The sequence below is a fragment of the Heptranchias perlo genome, chromosome 1, assembly GCF_035084215.1.
Source record: "Heptranchias perlo isolate sHepPer1 chromosome 1, sHepPer1.hap1, whole genome shotgun sequence".
NCBI lineage: Eukaryota > Metazoa > Chordata > Chondrichthyes > Hexanchiformes > Hexanchidae > Heptranchias > Heptranchias perlo.
In genome coordinates this window covers 50,544,973-50,566,861 of record NC_090325.1, presented here as the reverse complement: position 1 = coordinate 50,566,861, position 21,889 = coordinate 50,544,973, and the positions used below count along the sequence as shown (strand labels likewise).

Sequence of the window (21,889 nt, the reverse complement as noted above, 5' to 3'; positions counted from 1 at the left end):
TAAAGTCAAGTTATGTTCGACAATTTTAAATTGAGTTTTTTCAAGCGCTGATCGATTGGGTAAAGAGAATGTAGTAGATGTACTATATATGGACTTTCAGAAAGCATTTGATAAGATGGTTCACATGGGGCTTGATATAAAAATTCAGGTATATGGTATAAGGTAACAAGATAGATAGAAAGAATGGTTAATGTACAGGATACAAAGAGGTATAATAAATGCCTGTTATCAATGAGATGACTAGGATTTAATTCTTACTTGTGACTTTGAAAATATCAGGAGACATGTACACACAAATATATCTTCCTTCAAGATCCATCTGTTCTATCTATTTCTCTGTAGTCTGGGAGAGGAGTGTGCTGGGATACATTATATTACAAATGGATTGAAGTACAAGCATTGCTTAATGGAAGGGAAGAACATTTTTTAAAAAATCACATTAGGCACCTTGGTTTTATGCGTACCCAGACCCCAGTGCTATGCACCTAGGGGATTCTCTAACTCATCTCCAAGGAGTAAAATAAAAATAAAATTGAAAAATGCACAAAATCCAAGTCATAGTGAAAACCAACTTTAATAACCAAATAAACCGTAAAATAAAAACAAGTAACCATCCAAATTGTATTGAAAAGTTGATATTCATTAAATGTTAATATTAGAAGCATATTGTATCAAAATAAAGTGATATTTAAAGGCAATGGAGCATAAGTAACAAGTTAAATTTGCAGGATAAATGTGAACATGAGGCAGTTATGCAAAATAGAAGTAGACTTGCCATTTGAAAAATTCTAGAAAGGCCTAAAAACATTTGTGTTTCCAGTAACAAAAAAAAAAGGATGTGCTAGAAACATTATGCAGAATTGCCTGAAATTCCCATTAATGCAGCGTGTAAACTCATAATTGCAAAAAAAACCCCACAACATTTCTAACTGGAAAGATGTACGTAGCTGTTAAGTGCATATATAGGCCTATATTATTGTGATTAAAAAGTTCACATTTAAAATACAAATGCAAGCACTTGAATATAATACGCCAAAACAAGAGAATATGAAGGCTTATTGTAAGAGGAGACCAGGAACCCAAAACTAATCGGATCAAAGTAATTAAAAGGATGACAAAAGCATTTAACTTTTTTTTGTCAAACTGCTGAACATGTCGCACTGAGTTTAAAATTCAATGCTTTAGTTGTTGAATTAATGCCAGACACAGCAACATTTAATTATAGGCAACACCTTACAATATTTTCAAAACAAAAAACAAATTTGTGGAGGACACCACATTTCGAACTTGGAACTCTTTTAAAAAGATATTCCTCTCTTTACTGGAAACACAGAAATCTTAAAGGCCAAAAGCGGATTAAACAAGCGCTGTCTGATTGTAAGGCACCCTGCTGAAATACTGTATTATTCATGTACATCTGGTAAAAAATAGAAAAAGTTAGAAAGTAACATTAATTCCCCCAAAACACAGTATTTCTGACCTGATTTAAGGCAACACTATTGCTGCTATTATAGGGAGTATTTTTCCTCTTATGGAATTTTAATGATATGCATCATTTAGTCTCTGTGGAATTTAGAATTCATGAATGTGACACACTCTTTAAGCTTGTCTCATTGCACTGTTTACTCCCTGTTGCGTCCTTTTACGTTGGCTTTATACCATTCACTATTGGGACGCACAGCTTTTGTGCATCATCTTTGGATCAAATATACCTTCTGACTCCATAAACTTTAAAAAAATATGATATCATACATAAGCTTTACAGCAAATTTGCAACATGTCATCAATACTGCAACCGTACATTTCATTTCTCATACCATTGTATACGCACATGCAGACATTAATCGTTCCCTTCTATGCTTAAGAGCAAATGCAACACGTTAAACACGATTGAATATGTGCAGAACGATTATTTATAGGATGCAGAAAATCATAGCAAGTGGATCGCCTATTGCACCTTTACCATACAGGTCGGGAAATTACAAAACTATTGCATGTACATTTAAAAAAATCTGGCCACACAGATGGTCAATATTTTTTGATTCAAGGCCATATTCATTTATCTGGATTAGATCTTTTGCTGTTTGATTGCTAAACTAGATGGCTGGCTGAGACCAGTGGGCTGTTAGCTGTTTTAACTTGATTGCAGTTAATTTTCCTCTTGCTCACAAAGTTCTGAAGGAAGGAATTTGTACTGCTGCTGCCGAATCTGTGCAAGTTTCTTTCGGGCTTCTTCAAGTTCTCTCTCTTTTCGCAGCATTTCCTCCTGGGCTGCAATAATCTGTTAAAGAAAGAAAGTGTAATCCCTTAAAGTAACGAGAACACGGCATGGTAATAACCCACATAGATGCGATTTTTAATTACTTATTTTCAGGGTGTGGGTGTCGCTGGCAAGGTTGGCATTTATTGTCCATCCCTAGTTGCCAGCGAAAGGTGGTGATACAACAGAGTGACTTGCTAGGCCACTTCAGAAGGCAATTAAAAGTCAATCATGCTGGTGTGGAACTGGAGTCACATATAGGCCACACTGGGTAAGGACAGCAGATTTCCTTCCCTAAAGAACATCAATATGTTGGGTTTTTACAACAGTCCAACACCCTCATGGGTCACTTTTTACTCCTACTTGCCTTTTATTTCCAGATTTTAAAAAAACTGAATTCAAATTCTCAAACAGCCATGATGGGATTTGAACTCGCATTCTCTGGATTATAAATTCAGGCCTCTAGATTACTAGTCCAGCAACATTACTACTACTGTATGCAACTCAATCCATTCACTCACCTGAGCAATGCCACCAACCATCTTATTATTCACAACAACATTCGCCTCTTCGTGGTCATTGAATGCTGCAGCTTTCTGTGCGGCCTTCACAAGGTTGTCAGATGCTCTCTTCACAGCATTACCCGCAGTCTGCAAAAACAGCGCACACTAAGTAATGGCTCAAAATGAAAACGCTAGCATTAGAGGTTCTGTACAGGCTGGGGCAAGAGTGGGAGAATTTCCTCCTGAATACTAAATGTAGTACGGTTTTTAAAAAAAATCTTGCAATAAAACTGTAGTGGGAATGCAATGTTAGAGGAGACCACAGGTGATCTTTTATATTGTTCTGTAAATCATATGAAAGTGGCCCATATCAATCACTCCGGGTCAGGAATGTATTGAAAATGTCAAAGCTTTGATGGGGGCTTGCAGACATCACAAGAGTAGCTTATCAGGCTCAAAAAAATTGTCAAAAAACTTATAAAGCATTGTTACAGAAAAGGAAGGGCAACTTTTACTTACACTTAAGCAAGTGAATTGATAGACATTTTGTTACGTTATTACAGGCAAATCAAACCACAATGATACAGTTAAGAGACTAGGATGGGGGGCAGGGGGAGGGAGAGATTTCCACAGGGATTCTCCTGCTCGTCCACTGTGAATGCAATTTTCTCATGGTTTTTGAGGCTTTTCCGCCAAATTAAGGACGAGCATGCATATCGCCACAGAATTACATGTTAATTCACAGCCTTGTATTAAGTGTGCAATAGTCATTTTTAATGTAAGAAAATCTCCACCAAAGCTAATAAATGCTTATAAATTGAACTACTGAAATAATCCAAGTGCTTGACAGCATCACGTAATCTTGATAGAATTTGAAAACATGCTACATGTTGGGATACCCAAAGCTTCTCTCAGCCTTCCTCTCCTGAAAGTGGCTACTAATACTAGAACATACTCCTACACTTTACTGCAGTGGCCAACCAGTACCATTGTCCTGAGTGCCCTTCACTCAAGTGGCCATTAATCAAGTGTTAACTTGGACTGTCAACAGGCTATTCCAACAGGAGTCACTGATCAGAAACAGGAAGCTCAGAAAATTTCATTCACCAGCCCAGGGACACGGAAGCTAATTTGAGTGCTCCAATCCACCTTTCATGTTGTGATTCCGTAACACAGCATAGAACAGATATTGGAAACCTTCCTGGTCTGTATGGTTCACTGCCATACCATGTGATGCATTTACCTGCTGAGCCATGGGGTGGCTGGGGGAAGAGGGTGGAGAAAGAGGATGGAAAGAGTCTTGCAACACAAACCAGCTTGGTCTCAAAATTTTCAATTAGTCTATTCATAAAGAACATTTACTGAATACAAACATTAAGAGCCAAGAGTTTCCAATGCTATAATGTTTAAAATCTCACACTACTGGCTAAATTATTGATGTAAGGAATCTTACAACACCAGGTTATAGTCCAACAGTTTTATTTGAAAATCACAAGCTTTCGGAGATTATCTCCTTCGTCAGGTGAGTGAGTGAAAGGTTCTCAAATCGCATATCTTATATTAGGCTGGGACACGATCACACCAATCAAAGGTGTCGTTGGTGTTCAGACAGGTTAGCCACGGAAAACAGTACATCCCAGTATACTGAATACACAATGGGTCAGATTACACAGACAAAGAGAGAAAGAGACCCGAAAGCAGAGAGAGAGAGAGAGAGAGAGAGAGAGAGAGAGAGAGAGAATGTCCAGTTGTATTAAAAACAGATAACTTTTTTTTCCACTGTTGGTGGGGTTACGTGTAAAATTGCAAAATCGTCGAGCAGAAATTGATAGCCAAGTTCTGCACCCATGAGGACGGCCTCAACCGGGATCTTGGGTTCATGTCACGCTACACGTAACCCCACCAGCAGGGAAAAAAAAGTGATCTGTTTTTAATACAACTGGACATTCTCTCTCTCTCTCTCTCTCTCTCTCTGCCTTTCGGGTCTCTTTTTCTCTTTGTCTGTGTAATCTGACCCATTGTGTATTCAGTATACTGGGATGTACTGTTTTCCGTGGCTAACCTGTCTGAACATCAACGACACCTTTGATTGGTGTGATCGTGTCCCAGCCTAATATAAGATATGTGATTTGAGAACCTTTCACTCACTCACCTGACGAAGGAGATAATCTCCGAAAGCTTGTGATTTTCAAATAAAACTGTCGGACTATAACCTGGTGTTGTAAGATTCCTTATATTTGTCCACCCCAGTCCATCACCGGCATCTCCACATCATAAATTATTGATAACCAGCAATATGTGGAACTTCATCAATTTGTAAAACAGTTGAGTTTATTGTACTTTTAGAACAGTAATTAATAAAATTCATCAAATCCCTGCACTGGGAAATAAATCTTTTAATGTACTTCTAGAAAAGAACTCAACCAATTAATCCTGATTAAGAGACATGACAATTTGAACAAAGATTTTCCTGTTTGGAAAATGTGTATGAACATGGCAATGTGCCAAAGATTAAGAACAGAATTGTTCAATGGGAGACTTGCTTAAAATGGACATATTTTTTTTAAAAAGTCAAATTGACTCAGCTCTTTATTCTTAAACAGCTACATATTTATCAAACTATTTCTAGCATCCTTCCAAAAACTCTATATGCTTCAAAAGCAAAAAATATTACATATTTAAATCCAGGGCCTACTATATTTTGGATCAGGCTAGAAGTAAATTCGGTTTAGGTCAACTGGCTAGAATCAGATTTTTGCACTAAAAAGTTATTACACGGTTATACTCCATTCCTGTCACTAGATGACACTATGATAAAACTGAGCAGGCAGTGCAGTGTATTTCTATGCAACATCCCAAAGTAAAAAATTGGGTATTGCCACAATAAAATACACTATAGGTTAGGCTTCAAAAGCAGGATTTCCCACTCGTTTAAATCAAAGAAGGATTGACTAGATGTTTCAGGAGCAAAATAATTAGGAAACAAAAAGCTGACAAAAAAAAGAAAATTAAATAAAGCTCAAAAGTATATGTCCGGATTGTGTCAGTGTTTAAAATAATTGAATTGGTAATAAGCTTGTAGTCTACATTTACAAAAAAAATCTACTCGAGTATATGCAGTGAAAAATCAAAGGATTACAGTTTACAAGAGAAAAAAAATTAGTGCGACCACCAATAGTGGTGGTTGTCCAATAACTGATGTGTTTTTCTAGACATTTAAAATAAATATATTCACTTGAACTGAGTTGATCTAAAGTGCCTGTTATTAAGTGATGAAATTTTACACTTACCATTATGGTTTACTGAAATTCTGCTGTTTTAAAAGACCAACCTCACCATCTCTTATTGCTTTCCAAGACGTCAAACTGTAGATCTCACTTCCCTCAGCCTTCCCTCTATCTGTAATTTTCAAGCCTTTGAAACTCAAGCTTGGTGTCATGTCTGCTCTTGTATCTTCCCTCCCTCTTCCCCATAAACAAGTAGTGACTGAATTTTTCCAGAGTAAGCAGTCCAATCATCTCCCGGTCTGATCTCCTTGGCATAAGTATATTCTGTACTGATTTTTGACAGTAGGTAGTGAATTTATTACATTAATTTTCAAAGTAATATTAGAACAAAATGGCCTCATGTGGCACAGTACAGTCATTACAGCCATATCCATCCTGGGGTCAAAAATTAATGTTTATGATTTATTTACCAAAAAAAGTACATGAGACTTTGATTTTTTTCTCTATTACTGCATCCAGTGTTATGCAGCCTTTAACCAAATATAATTGTGTCGGCAGTGCATTGCCGATAGGAGTGTCTCTGCCCCTCCTTCATAATATGGGAGGAGGAGGAGGAATGTGTGCGCATGTATATACGTGCCACACTCGTGTTTGCCTTTGTTTTTTAAAATGGCATAAGATGCATTTTTGTAGTAAATACAGTTTAATTCACACTGTATACATAAGGAATAGGAGCAGGAGTAGGCCACACGGCCCCTCGAGGCTGCTCTGCCAGTCAATAAGATGATCCACCTCAACTCCACTTTCCCGCCCTATTCCCAAATCCCTTGATTCCCTTAGTGTCCAAACATCCATCGATCTCAGTCTTGAATATATTCAACAACTGAACCTCCACAGCTCTCTGGGGTAGAGAATTCCGAAGATTCACAATACCTGGAGTCTCTTCATGGCCTCCGAATCCTGATCTGCCTTCACCTTGCAGGCCACCAGCAGTTGAGCTGTAGATGCCGCCACCTGTTTGGCTGAAGAGATGAGCTTCTCCTCACTGGCATGCCCCTGAACTGCAGCATTGGCTGCTTCACACAAACTGCTTGTGGCAGCAGCAACCATTCGAGCCTGTTAAAACAAGTAGTTACTTAGCTAGCAGTCTGAAGCAGTAACATTAAAATATCAAGCCAAAGAATCAACAAAAAGGATCCTCTGCTTACTGTAATTTGTATAATTTGATTTAAATCAGGTGAAGAGATTTTAAAATATTCTGAAATACATATAGTAGGTCTCAAAGTTTAATATTACTTTATGGGTAGAATATTCCCTTGCAGTTTCATAAAAATTATATAGTCAGACAATCTAATAATTGACCATCAAGTTGTTTTTTTTTGGGAGTGGGGGAAACGTTAACATTGTACTCACTGCTGAAATGAGGCCTTGTGACCACTGGCCATCATCCACTGCATTTGCCGGTACAGCTCCAACCTATGGTGAAAAAAACATTTCCTTGAATGTTTGCAGTGTAGTTTGTTTTTATTCAGTCACCATCCTACAATTAAATAATTTATTCAGGTGAACACTGGGTGAATAATTATAGCTTTTCAAACAGAGGGGAAGATTACAGAATAAAATTGGCAATTAGCTAGCTTACAAGAGTCATAATCCTTTATTAAACTGAAAATAATCCCTGAGATGGATGGGTCCTAATAATAGGTAGTGAAATAAAACCCTATTGTACACATAACAATACTGACATGAAATTACACTGGGTCTTTACAATACTGAGAATATGTACTTGTACCATCCTGGAGAACATTTTAAAAGGACAAAAAAATTTGCCTGCCATTTTTGCATTTCATTCTTATGTCATTACATATTTTTAAGTATACACAAGCATTATAAAATTAACTTGAAAATGGGCACTGATGCATTCAGGAATGAAATAATCTGACACTGAGTTCTCTTACCTTGCCTTGAGCCACAAGCTCTCTCTGAGCTGCGGAGGCAGCTTTCACAAGGGCACTGGTTGCTGCAGCGATCGACTTGGCTGCCTCCAGGATCTGTTCTTCAAAGTTAAGACTTTCATCTGCTTGCTGATGGACAAAAAAAGAAGTTTTTTGTCCAAGTGTGAATTCAAGGATAACAGTGAGGAAGTTAGTGAACAGATGACAAATAAATTGAAGAATTTTGGATAGACAGCGTGTGTTTAAAAAAAAGTCGTATATACCATAAAATTAACGTTATTAGATAATGAACTCAGGACAAAAATTATTGAAACATTGAATTATGTAGGTTTTCTATTAAACTAAAATTTTAATAAGCCACCTTTTAAAATGCTGTAAAGACAAGAAACTGTACAAATATGTTTGATAGATAGTTGAGTTTTAGCTAACAACCTAATATAGCAAACATATCAGACAGTCGCTTGTAACAATATTTGCATAGTGAATAGTTCTAATCACAAAATATTAATTATAATGTAATCACTTAAATAATTCCACTACTCTTATATAGAAACTGAATCTAGAGTTATGCTTAAGTCAAAGTTCACATCAGAATTCATACAAATTAAACTAAAAAGCTTCCATAGCACTAAGGTCATAAGAATTGCATGCTTGACCTAATATTTTTAATGTAGTCACTAGAAGTTCAGTAAAGTGTATGATGGATTTGTGAAATTTTCATTGTTTACACTCAAACTGTAAAAAAACACCCAATAGCACAATTACAGTTTTTACCCTCCCAAACGTGAGTTGTATCTGGAAAGAATATTTTGAACTATACAACAACTGGGGTGAAGTACTAGTGATTATAAGTCTGATACAAGTTGACCATTCCCATTTACTCAGTGGTTAAAAGCATTGGACAGCATGACGCTGAGCTAGAGAGTCTGGGAAGATTCCAAGTCCAAACCCATCTCTGTTGAATTAACCAATCTCAATCAGGCCAATACCACAACTGGCTTCAGCTTCCCTGGAATAAAAGGGCAAACTGGCCAAGATTCCCTCCTCTAACCACTATTGATTGGCCATCACTGGAAGCGCTCATGTACAGACATTATGGACAAAGAAAGGATTCTGCTCATCAATGATGGCTTCCACAATCAAATATTCAGCCAACACACTATCCAGGTTTACAAATTTAAATGCTCAGTTAGATAAGGGAGCAGATGGTCACACTCACCCATGGAAATTTACCCCCAACAGCAGTGGCTACTTTTAGAACAGGAAGTTTAAGGGAAGAAAACTGGTGGAAATACTGTAAGTTGTAACAGCTACAGCACCAAGAGCTGTACACTGTGTAATTCACTGATCAAATCTACTGTATCCATTTTCCTTTTTGAAAATTTAACTTTAAGCCCACTTCTTTCCTGAATCCCCAAACATATAGCAAGCACCTATGAAACTGTTTGATCCTGCAACCTTCCCCAATGAGTAATACTATATAATAGGCTGATTTGGTGTGTGGGGGGGGGGGGGGGGGGTTGCAGAATTGTATGACACACTGAACTGATGGGCATATTTTCCAATTTTCTTGTCAACCTCATTGAAGGTTTCAACCTTGGCTTTGTCAAGAACTAGCCAAAGGGTAGTTCAATAATTAGGACAGTCACTGGTATTTATCATCGTGCTCTCTAGGTGTTAGCCCAGAACTTAACCATTACAATTACTGAGCTGTCGATCTATTGCATTTTTTGTACTTTCCTTTCCCCGCACTTATTTCTTTCCCTTGTGGTGGTTTTGAATTCTTGAGTGTATAGTCACAGGCCATCCTCTGGTACTTCATTCAAATGGCCTTTACAAATGTGCAAGCCTCGACAGCGAGTGTCAGTAGGTTTTGACTACGGGGAGCATTATTGCCAGGCCCAATCCAGTCCTCACCTGACATCCACACATGCACTTCCAGCTATAGTCACTGGATAATGATCAGGAGCAAGAACTTAAGCCAATTTTTCCTTCCCTAACCCAAGGGCACCAAGGTCAACTCTAGCACTCCTACTGCCACCCCAGCTGAGATCAGCTAACTCAGCACAGATTGGGAATCAAATCTGGTTTGTATGGCGCAGCTTCTAACTGGATAAATTTATTAAGCCACTGAAATGATTTTTGAAAAGAAAATTACTGAAATAATTAATTATTCCAATTTGCTTTGTTAGATTTCTAACTAGATCTATGAGCCCAGGAAAAAGAATGCTACATTTTTAATGTCAATTTGTAGGTGTTTTTTCACCTTAGGTTTAGCCCTTGGTTTCAGTTGTTCCAGTTTCTTGGCTGCTGCCTCAATAGCTGCAGCAGCTCTCAGCAACTCATTCTCAGCAATAACTGTTGGGTCTTCAGGATCCACCCACTCTGTGCCTAAAGAATGAACATAAAAAGTTATGTAAGAAACTGATCACCTGAAATCATCATCTTGAAAGTTTCCTTGTAGCTTAGGCCATGTGCACAAAATATTTCCAAACTTTTCATATGTGCATGTTGTAACTGGGCCTAGTAATGCCAACAATTTGCCATTTATTGGCAATGTGCACAAGACATTTTAAGAAAGCATAATGGCCGTTGAACCCAATTCATGCTGTACTTAACTTTTAGCACTGTCATCTGACAGCAATCCCAGCTTCAACAGCAACATTGTAAATAACATGGCACTAGTGTGCCAGAGACATGGTAACCCACATCGCCAGACATCAAAGAAGGTCTGGTAGCCAGAAATGAAAGTCTTAATCATGATTCAATTTTTTCCTGATTACACTTCTGTGAAGTGCCGAGGGCCATTTTCTACCTTAAAGGCGTTATCTAAATGCAAGTTGTTGTCGGCTCTCAAAACAGTTGTGCACATGCATGCCTGTGTTGACTTGAGGACAGGAGCCAAAGTATTGTGAAAAGCACAGGTTGTGCAGTTTAAAGAAGTGGATAATTACTCTTAATCTGAACTCTTAACTTCTCAACATGCTACCCTGTCTCCCCCACCAGCCACCCCCCACCGCCATGCTTTCTAACATGCTTCCAACTTTTCTCTTCCTTCCCAACCTCATGATATTCACTGATCCCTACTGCTCATACTTGTAGCAAGAGATCTAATGGGAGGTGGGGTTAACAAAGTCTCCTTTGAAATTCAAATCCGGAGTAATGTTCTGCAATTCTCTTCATCAGGAATTTGTAGTTCGCATTACAAGTTGGAAGCAGCCAGCAAAGGAGTGGGGAAGGGAATTTAGAAACACATCTGGAAGGTACAAGAGAGACTTGTGAGCATGTGGATGGAAGGCGTAGATGGGGAACCATCTGCTTAGGTGCTCAGGGCATAAGCAGCAATGTGAGCCACATTACTGGAAAATGCAGAAGGAACTTGAGTCAACCCATGTTATACTTGACTCAGGTATTGTTTTATTTTAAAAACTATATACAGAATCTGGATGCAAAAAGGAGTAGCCATTTTATTCCTGGCAGTTTGCTGAGAAAATTCACCCAATTTATTATTTTTAAATTAAATTTGTAATAATTTTAATTTTGTTGTAATCAATCCAGATGATCATAGCATCAGTAAAAGCCCTGTGTTTTCCACACCTACAATGAAAAGGCTTTTTAAACTATACGGAACGTAACTGCCAGTCTGTAATAGGTTAACACCAATCATAGAAAACTCAACATAGAACTGCCACAATCCACAACTAAACAAAACCTCCAGCACATTATAAGATTATCTACTTCAGCACAGTTTCCTCCAGGCTTTTGAGGCTGCAATAGTTTCACTGAAAAATTCCATATAAAGTCAGTCAGACATTTAGATCTGTAAGATGATGACATCATTACAAATCATGTGTTGGTGTATCCTACAAAACTGTCTGTAAAACACCATCAAATTAACAGCTTTTAAACTTATTAGATTAATTCAGTACAAAGGAATTTCTGGTGTATAAATTCCCGTTGTATGTGTTTTTAAGATCCATTGCACGACTGTACAATGTTACAGTCAAAACATTCATTTGGTTGCTTTGGAGTATACCCAATTCCTTCATTTTGCCAGAACAAATGGCTGATGTATGAGTCAGCACTTAGGATACAAAATTTTAAAAAATCCTTCCAGCTTAAAAAGAGACTATAAGGATTATTTTATTTGGATTGCTTGCTCAAATATAAATAAATATAAATGAAAGGATAAAATGTGATTTCTTGAGCAGAGGGAAGGGAATCAACAGTAAAACCAATACATAAACTCTACAACAATTTGATAATTCCTTGAAAATGTCTCAATTATTTGAAGTTCAATTATCCAAGTCTAATCAATTATCCAATTGTTCCCTTTTGCTTTGCCTCGATTCTTTGGCATCAGAGGTTTTTATTCTCATTTGTATTTTTTCCTCTCCCCCATTTTTCTTTATCTCTCTACCTGCTCAGTTATTTTATTTTCTCTTCACACCCCCTACCACCCCCAATTCCTTCTCTGTCTGCAAACCAGGAAATGGTGTCGCAAGTGTCCAAAACTTATGATTGAGGATTCCTCCTCCCCTCATGATTATTCATGGTAGTGCCTATTCATCATGTGCAAGCTTGGGCAGCGAGTGTTGACAAGGTTTTTCACTATAAAAAGGCATCAAGCAGAATCTAATCCAGTTATCACTTTTCAGTGACACAAACAGTGGGTCACTGGGTAATGATCAGGAGTAGAATCACTAATGTCCTTTTCCTTCTGCTAAAAACACTCCCTGGCCCAGTAACAGAGGCCAATGGTATCACCACAGCCACTCCTGATCAGTTTTTTGTTTCTTAACCTGTCACATTACCACCTTCCTTGCCTTGCACCATCATCCCTTTTGTCATTTAATCACTCTTTCCCACCACCCGATCACAGACCTTCCCTTTTGTTCTTCCCGCCCGCCCTGGTTCTGTACTCGCTCAAAAACTAACTCTCTTAACATCTTCCGGTTCTGACAAAAGGTCTTCGACCTGAAACGTTAACTCAGTTTCTTTCTCCACAGATGCTGCCTGACTTGCTGAGCTTCTCCAGCAATTTTCTGTTTTTATTTCAATATCACCACCATCCTGGCTAAGATTGACTAACTCAGCACCAAACAGCACCATCAATATGAGGCATACTTGGTCTCTGTGAGCCAAATGGGTGGCTCTAAATATCATTAACAGTAAAATATGATGAATATGACTCTATTCAGCTATTAACATTATGTGGCTGTCCATGAAGATTTTCTTTTAAACTGCATTTTAAGCAGTGGGTTGAAAGCTGCTGTTTTGTACCCAGGTCAGATCACCATTTGATGGGACAATGCATTAGAGCTCAACATCCAACTAGACGTAATCCATGCCATGTGCTTTATTCAAATCTACTTATTAAAAAACACTTTTTCTTTACACGTCAACAATGATTCCTGTAGGTCCAAGAATTTAATTAAAATGCAAAAGGTTTTTCTTACCTTTCATGGCCTCTGCAGCCTGGATAAGCTCAGTGACAGAACCAGCCACACGTTTTGAATATGCTGCCAGCTGCTGTTTGAGATCCGATGATGGCTTCTGAAGAATCTGTGGAGGAGATCAAGAAGTACTGACTAACAGAGGAAGAAACAGTAATTCAAAAAATAATAGCTGGGCGCTTTTATGGAAAGATATACACACACGCACACACACACACACACTTTTATCACTAACAAGTTTATTATAGACCATAAAATTACAGTAAAGTGACCAGGAATATTGAAACTTCTTCTGATGTAATGTTGTCGACCGTAGCAGCACACATCTCCTTTCCCCTTCAAAAGTTCGAGAGGCCTACAGCATTAATTTTGTAACTTTACTGTGTTTTGCTGAGTACTTTCAAGTGTACGAGAAGCCTCTAGTGGAGCTGAAGTTATACTGCACAAACTTGTGAGGAGGGATCATGATGGCAACATATTAGCCTTTGGGCACTGCGCGGACAGCCAAGGCTCCTAAAATGGAGGGCAGAAAGCGTATGCACACTTCCGGCCGGAACTGCACCACCCACCATATTGGGTTAGGACAAACAAGAGGCGTCCTTTACCCACGCTTGAAACAGGCTTTAGTACCTTTGTATATGCAAATGGAGCCTAACACCTGCTTGAGGTCCCCCTCCAAGATTGGTTTGTCTAGGTTGCCGCGCCATTGCAGGCTGAACTCGGGGAAACCAGCCCTAGGGTTCGTCTGCAACAAAGGTGGCAAGTAACTTACCTGAACGTGGAGCCAAGAGGAGCAGCAGTGCTTTTCCCGACCCCACATTTAACCACTTGTCCGACCGTCGCCCCTCCTGACTCCCAAGTGAATTGATCTTTAAAATTTTTATATAACTCCCATTTTTAAGTTTTCTCCCCAAGTGTAAATGACACATAGTAATCCCTGATCTGGAGGACAAGCAACTGGCACAAGGTGTTAAGTCAAATTCTCCTTCCTATACTGAAGTACTTCATCCAGGTGGCCCAGCTAAAATCAGGAACTCACTTAGTGGTGGAAGAACCCTCATCCAAAAATCCTACACATTTTACTGGTGTTTACAATTTCATACATTAGTGTCTACTATTTCCTAATGTTTTCTTTGTTAAACAGAAGAAAAAAAATAGAAAATGAAAAGAATAAATTTCTCAAATGCACATGTGGTAGAAAATTTCAATATATTAGAAATACAGTACATGCAATTGGCTAGAGATCAGAACACAAGCATGCTGTAAAATATCACAGCACCATTCCATAAACCAGTGCAGTTCAGTCTAATGCTGAAGGAAAAGGCACACAGATGTGCTTACAAATATATCACATTAGTTGTAGGGAGAAGGGAGAGCGATCATTTCACTATTGAAATGAAGTACGACTTCACAGGAGTTAAATTATATAATTTGCTCACATGAAATCATTTTTCAGTTATGAAGATACAAATTGTTGGCACCATATGGACCTCTATTGACTTCTTCAAAACAAGCTCAAAGAACAGAATGAAACCCCCAAAATGGCTAATTACAACACTTTTTCATTTTTACATAACTTAGTCATGGTTAGAGCATGTAACTTATGGGTCTGTCACACTTCTGAAAAGACAACCAGATTCAATAACTTTCGGTAGAATTTATATGTACCAATGTCTGAAAGAGGCATCATTGATAACTAAGGACGGAGATTATGTGATACTTTATAATCCATTCCAGACATGCCTGAAGAACAGCTTAAAGGCACAGACTTGCTTCATGATATGGTTATACATTTAACCTAATTCTGAACTACCCACATAGATCTAGGAAATGATTCCACTCAAAACAAGTTTTTGTAGGAGGATCTACAAAGTAATATATTGCATTGAGCAAAAACCAGACTGCTAAAATGTAGTTGTAAATTAACAAATTAGCACTAAATCATATTGTTCTTTTCTGTTCAGTTACTTCTTCTTTTAACTAATTGCCCTTTGGTATAGATCATATCAGATCCACCACCGTTCAGTGTCCTATTAAGCATTCCAAGACATTATGCGGTAAGCGGTCATTAGTTTTCAATGTGGTAAACAGGATATAGGTTTAGTCCCTCCAAGGGCAATACAGGGTGGTACAAGAACCATGAATTTGCACATATTTGGCAGCACCAGAAGTCAGTTGCTCTGCATTACATCATGGCAGCACTGCACTGTCTGTAGGAAGGATTAATTCCACGCCTCTTCTCAAATTCAAATTCTCTATATTTGGACAAATTCATGCATAACATTCGAGCACAGCCTGGCTACTAGTGCTCCTGTGACTCAGGCTACTCACCGGCTTTGAAATAAAGCAGAAAGTGAAGGAATATGTATGAAATGTGGGAGGAAAAAAGAACGTAAGTAATTCAACAAAGGTATAACATGACTAAGCAACAATATAGCCAAGAAATGGAAAAGATGAAGACTCGACTGAACAAACGGATTTGGGCCAATTTTAAAAAAAAATCCTTAGATTATTCTTTTGAGGACCAGAGTTTAGTTCCTAATAATGTTGAATATTACCATACACACAGGAACAGATGCCTTTATGCTTGATTGTATTCCAAAGAAAACAGATTCTCACTTTTTTATAAACATAAATTGCTCAAAAGAATCAAACAGATGTTCAAGCTCTTCCTCCGATGAGAAATTGTATATATACTTGAAAAGGCTAAATTTGCAGGGCTTTGGGGGAAGAGTAGGGGAGTGGGACTAATTGGATAGCTCTTTCAAAGAGACGGTACAGGCACGATGGACCGAATGGCCTCTTCCTGTGCTGTATGAGTCTATGAAAAAGCCATTTTTTAAAAAAAAAAGCAGCTAAAATTCATGTAAACTTTGAAAGACTTTTTTTTGTATATTTTAAGCAATGAGTCCAGAACTACCTGATTACCAAATTAGTGAAACAGTCATTTAAGCATTTAAACCACAAAATACATTTCACGGTTACTTACAACAAGTACATGTTCCAGTAGAACCAGGTATCCCTCGGAACATTCTTTGCCAAAACGAAGGGCCCGGGTACGGACATCGTTGGACACTTCTGGGTGATAGGCTGCTTGCTATAAAAACACAAAGTGTTAAAGGTTGTTAATTATCGGCTTTTACTCTCACAGGAGCCTTCTATGGGGCCTTCATTTTCAGTTTTTCAAGCACCACCTCCCAAAAATGTGTTTTTCTTCATTTTTGAAGTGAAAAAAATCAGTATTATGAAGAATACAAACTTTTGCATTTATTCTTTTACTGGTTATATAGTTTTAAATCTGTTCCCCATTATTGTAGAGGATAGAGGAGACAATGCTGCAGAGTATACCAGATAGTGTTTGTGCAGAGGGGATAAGAGACAACACTACCAAGTACACTAGTTATTTCCAGCTAAAAGATAATAGAACGAAATGTCACGAGACTATAAAACAGATGATTTCATGAAATAGTAATGGTTGCCAATTTGGGTGAAAATCAGTAAAAACTGCTTAGGAATAAATTTTAAACTTAGGAGAAGTTAGTGAGTTTTGAATTTACCAAAGAACTTTTACTTCTATCTAGATACTTTCGCCCACTTAATTCAATATAAGAGTTGGGTGACAAATTCATCACCTCATTTCCTCCTCCAACTGGTAGATCAGACCTGTTCGTGACCACTTTCAATGCTGCTTTACTACTAACCAACACGAGACACATCTGCATTAGGGAAAGCTAACTGGCGCTCCAAGGTGATAATATCCACATGTCCACCATACCAACTGTCTCCAATTCAGAGCCTGGAGGAGAATTCATTCATTCTCAACAGTAGTTAAGTGTTGAAGTCAACAGTAGGATTCCAACAAGGCCATTATTGAAGCAGCACACTGCCACTGTACCATGACCATCCATATACGCTATCAATTTCAGCTATTGCTGTGGAGTCACTAACAATTCAGTTATTAATCTCTTCTTTGCTCTTTGATTTAGTTAGTTGTGATGGTTAGTTTATCTGTTTAACAACAACATATAAAGAACGCCTGATCTGATTAGCACGATAAAAAACTTATTTCCTTAATAATGGTCTTACAAAAATGAACTTTGATGATGACGTGGCAGTCCTCGAGTAGGTTTCCCACCCTCCGAGGCTGCTCTAGTGATATCAATCACGAGGAGTCGCCTTGTGTAGCTCCATCGCAAACAGCCAGGGATTTCATTTCAGATTGACCGAGAGCCAACCAATCCCAGGAAACCACGGTAAAGGCTAGGAAATCTGCATTCTAATTCTACAAAATAGTTTCCTGGAGTTAGACAGCTCCCAAGTGGCTCTCGGGTCAGTTTGACCTTGTACCTTCTCCCACAGTTTGCAATGAGCCTGTAAAAATTGTTAAAAGAAATTTCTATGACCAATGTTGCCTTCTATAAATAGCGGGAATACTTCGAATAAAAAGCACTCTCCTGTACGTTCCTTTTCTTTAAAGCAGAAATGCACAAACAGCCATCTTCTTCTGTAGGTTCTTTTCTATGTATGCTGAACGAATACATCATGATACATTGGCTATTAGATACCTTACAAGAATGAAGCATCTCTGCGATAGCTTTGCGACTAAGGTTGGCAGTGGCAATAACATCCTCTTGACGACAGGAGTTTCCTGCTGCCACAGCTTTAGCAGTGGCGGTGGTAATGCCTTTAGTCATACGGATAAATTCTTCTGGTGTCGAAGTTTTAGGTGGTGGATTTGCCGACGAAAATACCTGAAGTAATAAAACAGGAGTTTAGTGAAGATGATAAGTTTTTAGTTTTACAATGCTTTAATTGCACTTTTTGTACCTTGACACATATGGAAGAACTGTATACCAGTTTTTATTGACTGTCTATACTCTTCCTCACAGATGAAACTTTACATTTAGAATACCGAGAAGTCAGATCTTTTCACAACTTTTAAGTTATTCCTCTTTAAGAAATGTGTGAAAGTTCCTCCTTCCCATAAAACAATCTCAGTTGACAAAGAGAGGCAAGAACCAGAGGCGAGTTGATTTTCTAGAGGCAGTGGACTATTCACTGCTCTTATGCTTTCTATATAAGAACAGTTCAACTACCTGTCCACTCTGTTGGAGAATGGTTCAGTGTGGTGGCTACAGTAATGTAATAAACAGTAAAGTACACCCATTTCTATGCTATCTAGCAGTCTGGAGTCCAAACCTATCTGTACACTGTGTGGAACATTGTTAGACTAACTTGTAATGCCTGTATTGTAAAATATTTGATAGATCACTTCCATTTTCAGCTCAACTATTTCTCAACCTTACACATGAATAGTTTTTAAAAAAATAAAGTGATGCTGCCACTAAGCCATTTCGGTTAAAATTCCGAGGTTCGATGCTCAGTCTGTATTGACTTCGGGGAACGCAGCTGGGCACGATCATCGGCCTCACTGAGGGGTAGGGAGGGAAAGAGAATCAGCCAGGGTTCTCACTTCCAAATGCTATCCAGTGAGAAGGCTACATGCGTGGATGTCAGATGAGAAGATCAGGCTTGGTTTTCATGCTTATCAGTTGACTAGTCTGTCAACATTGTCCAGACACATGTGCAAAAAGAATGGCCAATTGTTTGAGGCACCAAATGGTGGCTGCCGTCTAAATTGTGCCCCAGCTAAAATCAATGCCTACAGGAGAGAACTGGAAAACAGATTAAAAAGACAGAACTCACCCTTCTTTCCCCCCCACCCTTCCTCCCCCCCACCCCCACAAGTAAAGCTGCGAAGCAATCAACATGTAACAGCCAAAGGCTAACAGAGGGATCAGTGCACACAGGCACACAAGTTGGGCCACACACATTCTAGGTTAAATACTAAATATCTCTGAATACCCTCTATTTGGTCTATATTAGTCAGCTGCTCATCTCCCACCCTGGATTTACAATAAAGGTAAAAGAAAAGTCAGGGTGGGGCCCGATTTTCAGTTCTTACGTATGGAAAATTTCTAACTGAACAAAATTCAGTGCCATTGTGAATAGCTTAAAGCATGCAGAAAGAAAATGTGACAGAGCTAAAAGTCTACTAGTAGTTTCACAATATTGGTCATACAAGTTACACTGTTTTCTATAGACACTAACCAATACGAAGTACATTTTCTGGACGTAATACAAAGGTAATGACAGCAAAATGGTAGAAATATTATTAGTCTCCCTGGTAAATACTGAGGTAAAGTAACAGGTGGGCATGACATTAGAAGAAAAGATCAAAAAAGATATAAAGACATTTAAGATAGAAAGGGGGGGGGGGAAAGATAATTGATAAACTAATCAAACTTAGAGAGGATAAAACCCCTGAACTGAATGGATTAAATTATATTAACAGTGATACTATTACAAATATATATAAAAATTCATTAGAAAAGGGAATAGTGCCAGGGGACTGGCGGACAGCTAATGTGATTCCTATATTTAAAGAGGAGAATAGAACCAGTCCAGGGAACTATAGGCCAATTCGTTTAACGTTGGTGGTAAGACAGTTAATGGAATCCTTACTCAAAGATGTAATAACAAAAATCTAGAAACTGAAAATATAATTAAGAATAGTTAGCACAGATTCCAAAAGGGAAGGTCATGCTTGACCAACCTTATTGAATTCTTTGAAGAAGTAACAGAAAGGGTAGACAAGGGTAATGCAGTAGATATAATATATTTGGATTTTTAAAAGGCCTTCGATAAGGTACCGCATAGTAGGTTCATGACTAAGGTCAGAGCATGTGGAGTCAGGGGCTAAGTAGCAGAATAGATAACAAGCTGGCTACAAAACAGAAAGCAGAGAGTAGGGGTTAAACGTAGTTACTCAGACTGGCAAAAGATGGGAAGTGGTGTTCCACAAGGATCGGTGCTGGGACCACTGTTGCTCACCATTTACATAAACGATTTGAGCTCGGGAATTGGAAGTACAATTTCAAAATTTGTAGACGACACCAAATTGGAGGGGTATAGTTAATACCGAGGAGGACGGTGACAAAATACAGGAAGACATTAATAAACTTGCAGAATGGGTGTGTAATTGGCAAATGAATTTCAATATAGATAAGTGTGAGGTATTACATTTTGGTAGGAAGAATAAGGGGGTCACATACTGCTTGGATAATGAGAGTCTAAATGGGGTAGAGGAGCAGAGGGATCTGGGGGTGCAGATGCACAAGTCACTAAAAGTAGTGACGCAGGTTAATAAGGCCATAAAAATTGCAAACAAACTGCTGGGGTTCATTTCTAGAGGGATAAAATTGAAAAGCAGAGATGTTATGTTAAACTTGTATACAACCTTGGAATACTGTGAACAGTTCTGGTCTCCATATTATAAAAAGGATATAGAGACACTGGAGAAGCTGCAGAAAAGATTTACTTGGATGGTATCAAAACAGAGAGGTTATACCTATCAGGAAAGATTGAGCAGGCTGGGGCTCTTTTCCCTAGAGGTCTTTAAAATTATGAATGGGTTTGATAGGGTAGACGTAGAGAAGATGTTTCCACTTGTAGAGGAGATCAGAACTAGGAGCCATAAATATAAGACGGTCACTAATAAATCCAATGGGGAATTCAGGAGAAACGTCTTTACCCAGAGAGTGGTTAGAATGTGGAACTCGCTACCACAAGGAGTAGTTGAGGTGACTAGCATAGATGCATTTAATAGAAGCTAGATAAACACATGAAGAAAGGAATGGAAGGATATAGTGATAGGGTTAGAAGAAGTAGGGAGGGAGGAGGCTCGTGTGGAGCATAAACTCCAGCATGGACCAGTTGGGCTCAATGGCTTGTTTCTGTGCTGTACATTTCTATGGCAGGAAGAATGAAGAGAGGCAATATAAACTAAAGGGCACAATTCTAAAAGGGGTACAGGAACAGCCAGATCTTGGGGTGTATGTACACAAATAGTTGACAGTGGCAGAGCAGGTTGAGAGAGCAGTTAAAAAAGAATACGGGATCCTGGGCTTTATAAATAGAGGCATAGAGTACAAATACAAGGAAGTAATGATTTTTTATTATTATTCGATCATGGGATGTGGGTGTCGCTGGCGACGCCAGCATTTATTGCCCATCCCTAATTGCCCTCGAGAAGGTGGTGGTGAGCCGCCTTTCTGAACAGTCCATGTGGTGAAGGATCTTCTACAATGCTGTTAGGAAGGGAGTTCCAGGATTTTGACCCAAGGACGATGAAGGAAGAGTGATATATTTCCAAGACGGGATGGCGTGTGACTTGGAGGGGAACGTACATGTGGTGCTGTTCCCATGTGCCTGCTGCCCTTCTCCTTCTAGGTGGTAGAGATTGTGGGTTTGGGAGGTGCTGTCGAAGAAGCCTTGGCGAGTTGTTGCAGTGCATCCTGTAGATGGTACACACTGCAGCCACGGTGCGCCGGTGGTGAAGGGAGTGAATGTTTAGGGTGGTGGATGGGGTGCCAATCAAGCGGGCTGCTTTGCCTTGGATGGTGTCGAGCTTCTTGAGTGTTGTTGG

The 21,889-nt window shown here is 38.7% G+C and overlaps 1 protein-coding gene across 3 annotated transcripts in view; it reads right to left on the bottom strand.

Moving 5' to 3' along the window:
* Window positions 1-555: 555 nt before the first annotated feature.
* tln1 (talin 1) overlaps window positions 556-21,889 on the bottom strand; it is a 241,293-nt gene continuing 219,959 nt past the window's right edge. For all 3 annotated transcript variants that reach the window (XM_067984951.1, XM_067984967.1, XM_067984959.1), the window contains 9 exons: window positions 17,967-18,152; window positions 16,391-16,498; window positions 13,405-13,510; window positions 10,212-10,336; window positions 7,949-8,074; window positions 7,404-7,466; window positions 6,924-7,106; window positions 2,782-2,910; window positions 556-2,281 (listed from right to left, as the gene is read on the bottom strand). In XM_067984951.1, the coding sequence (XP_067841052.1) occupies window positions 2,150-2,281; window positions 2,782-2,910; window positions 6,924-7,106; window positions 7,404-7,466; window positions 7,949-8,074; window positions 10,212-10,336; window positions 13,405-13,510; window positions 16,391-16,498; window positions 17,967-18,152 (1,158 nt within the window). In that variant the 3' untranslated portion in view covers window positions 556-2,149. The remainder of the gene's footprint in view (window positions 2,282-2,781; window positions 2,911-6,923; window positions 7,107-7,403; window positions 7,467-7,948; window positions 8,075-10,211; window positions 10,337-13,404; window positions 13,511-16,390; window positions 16,499-17,966; window positions 18,153-21,889) is intronic.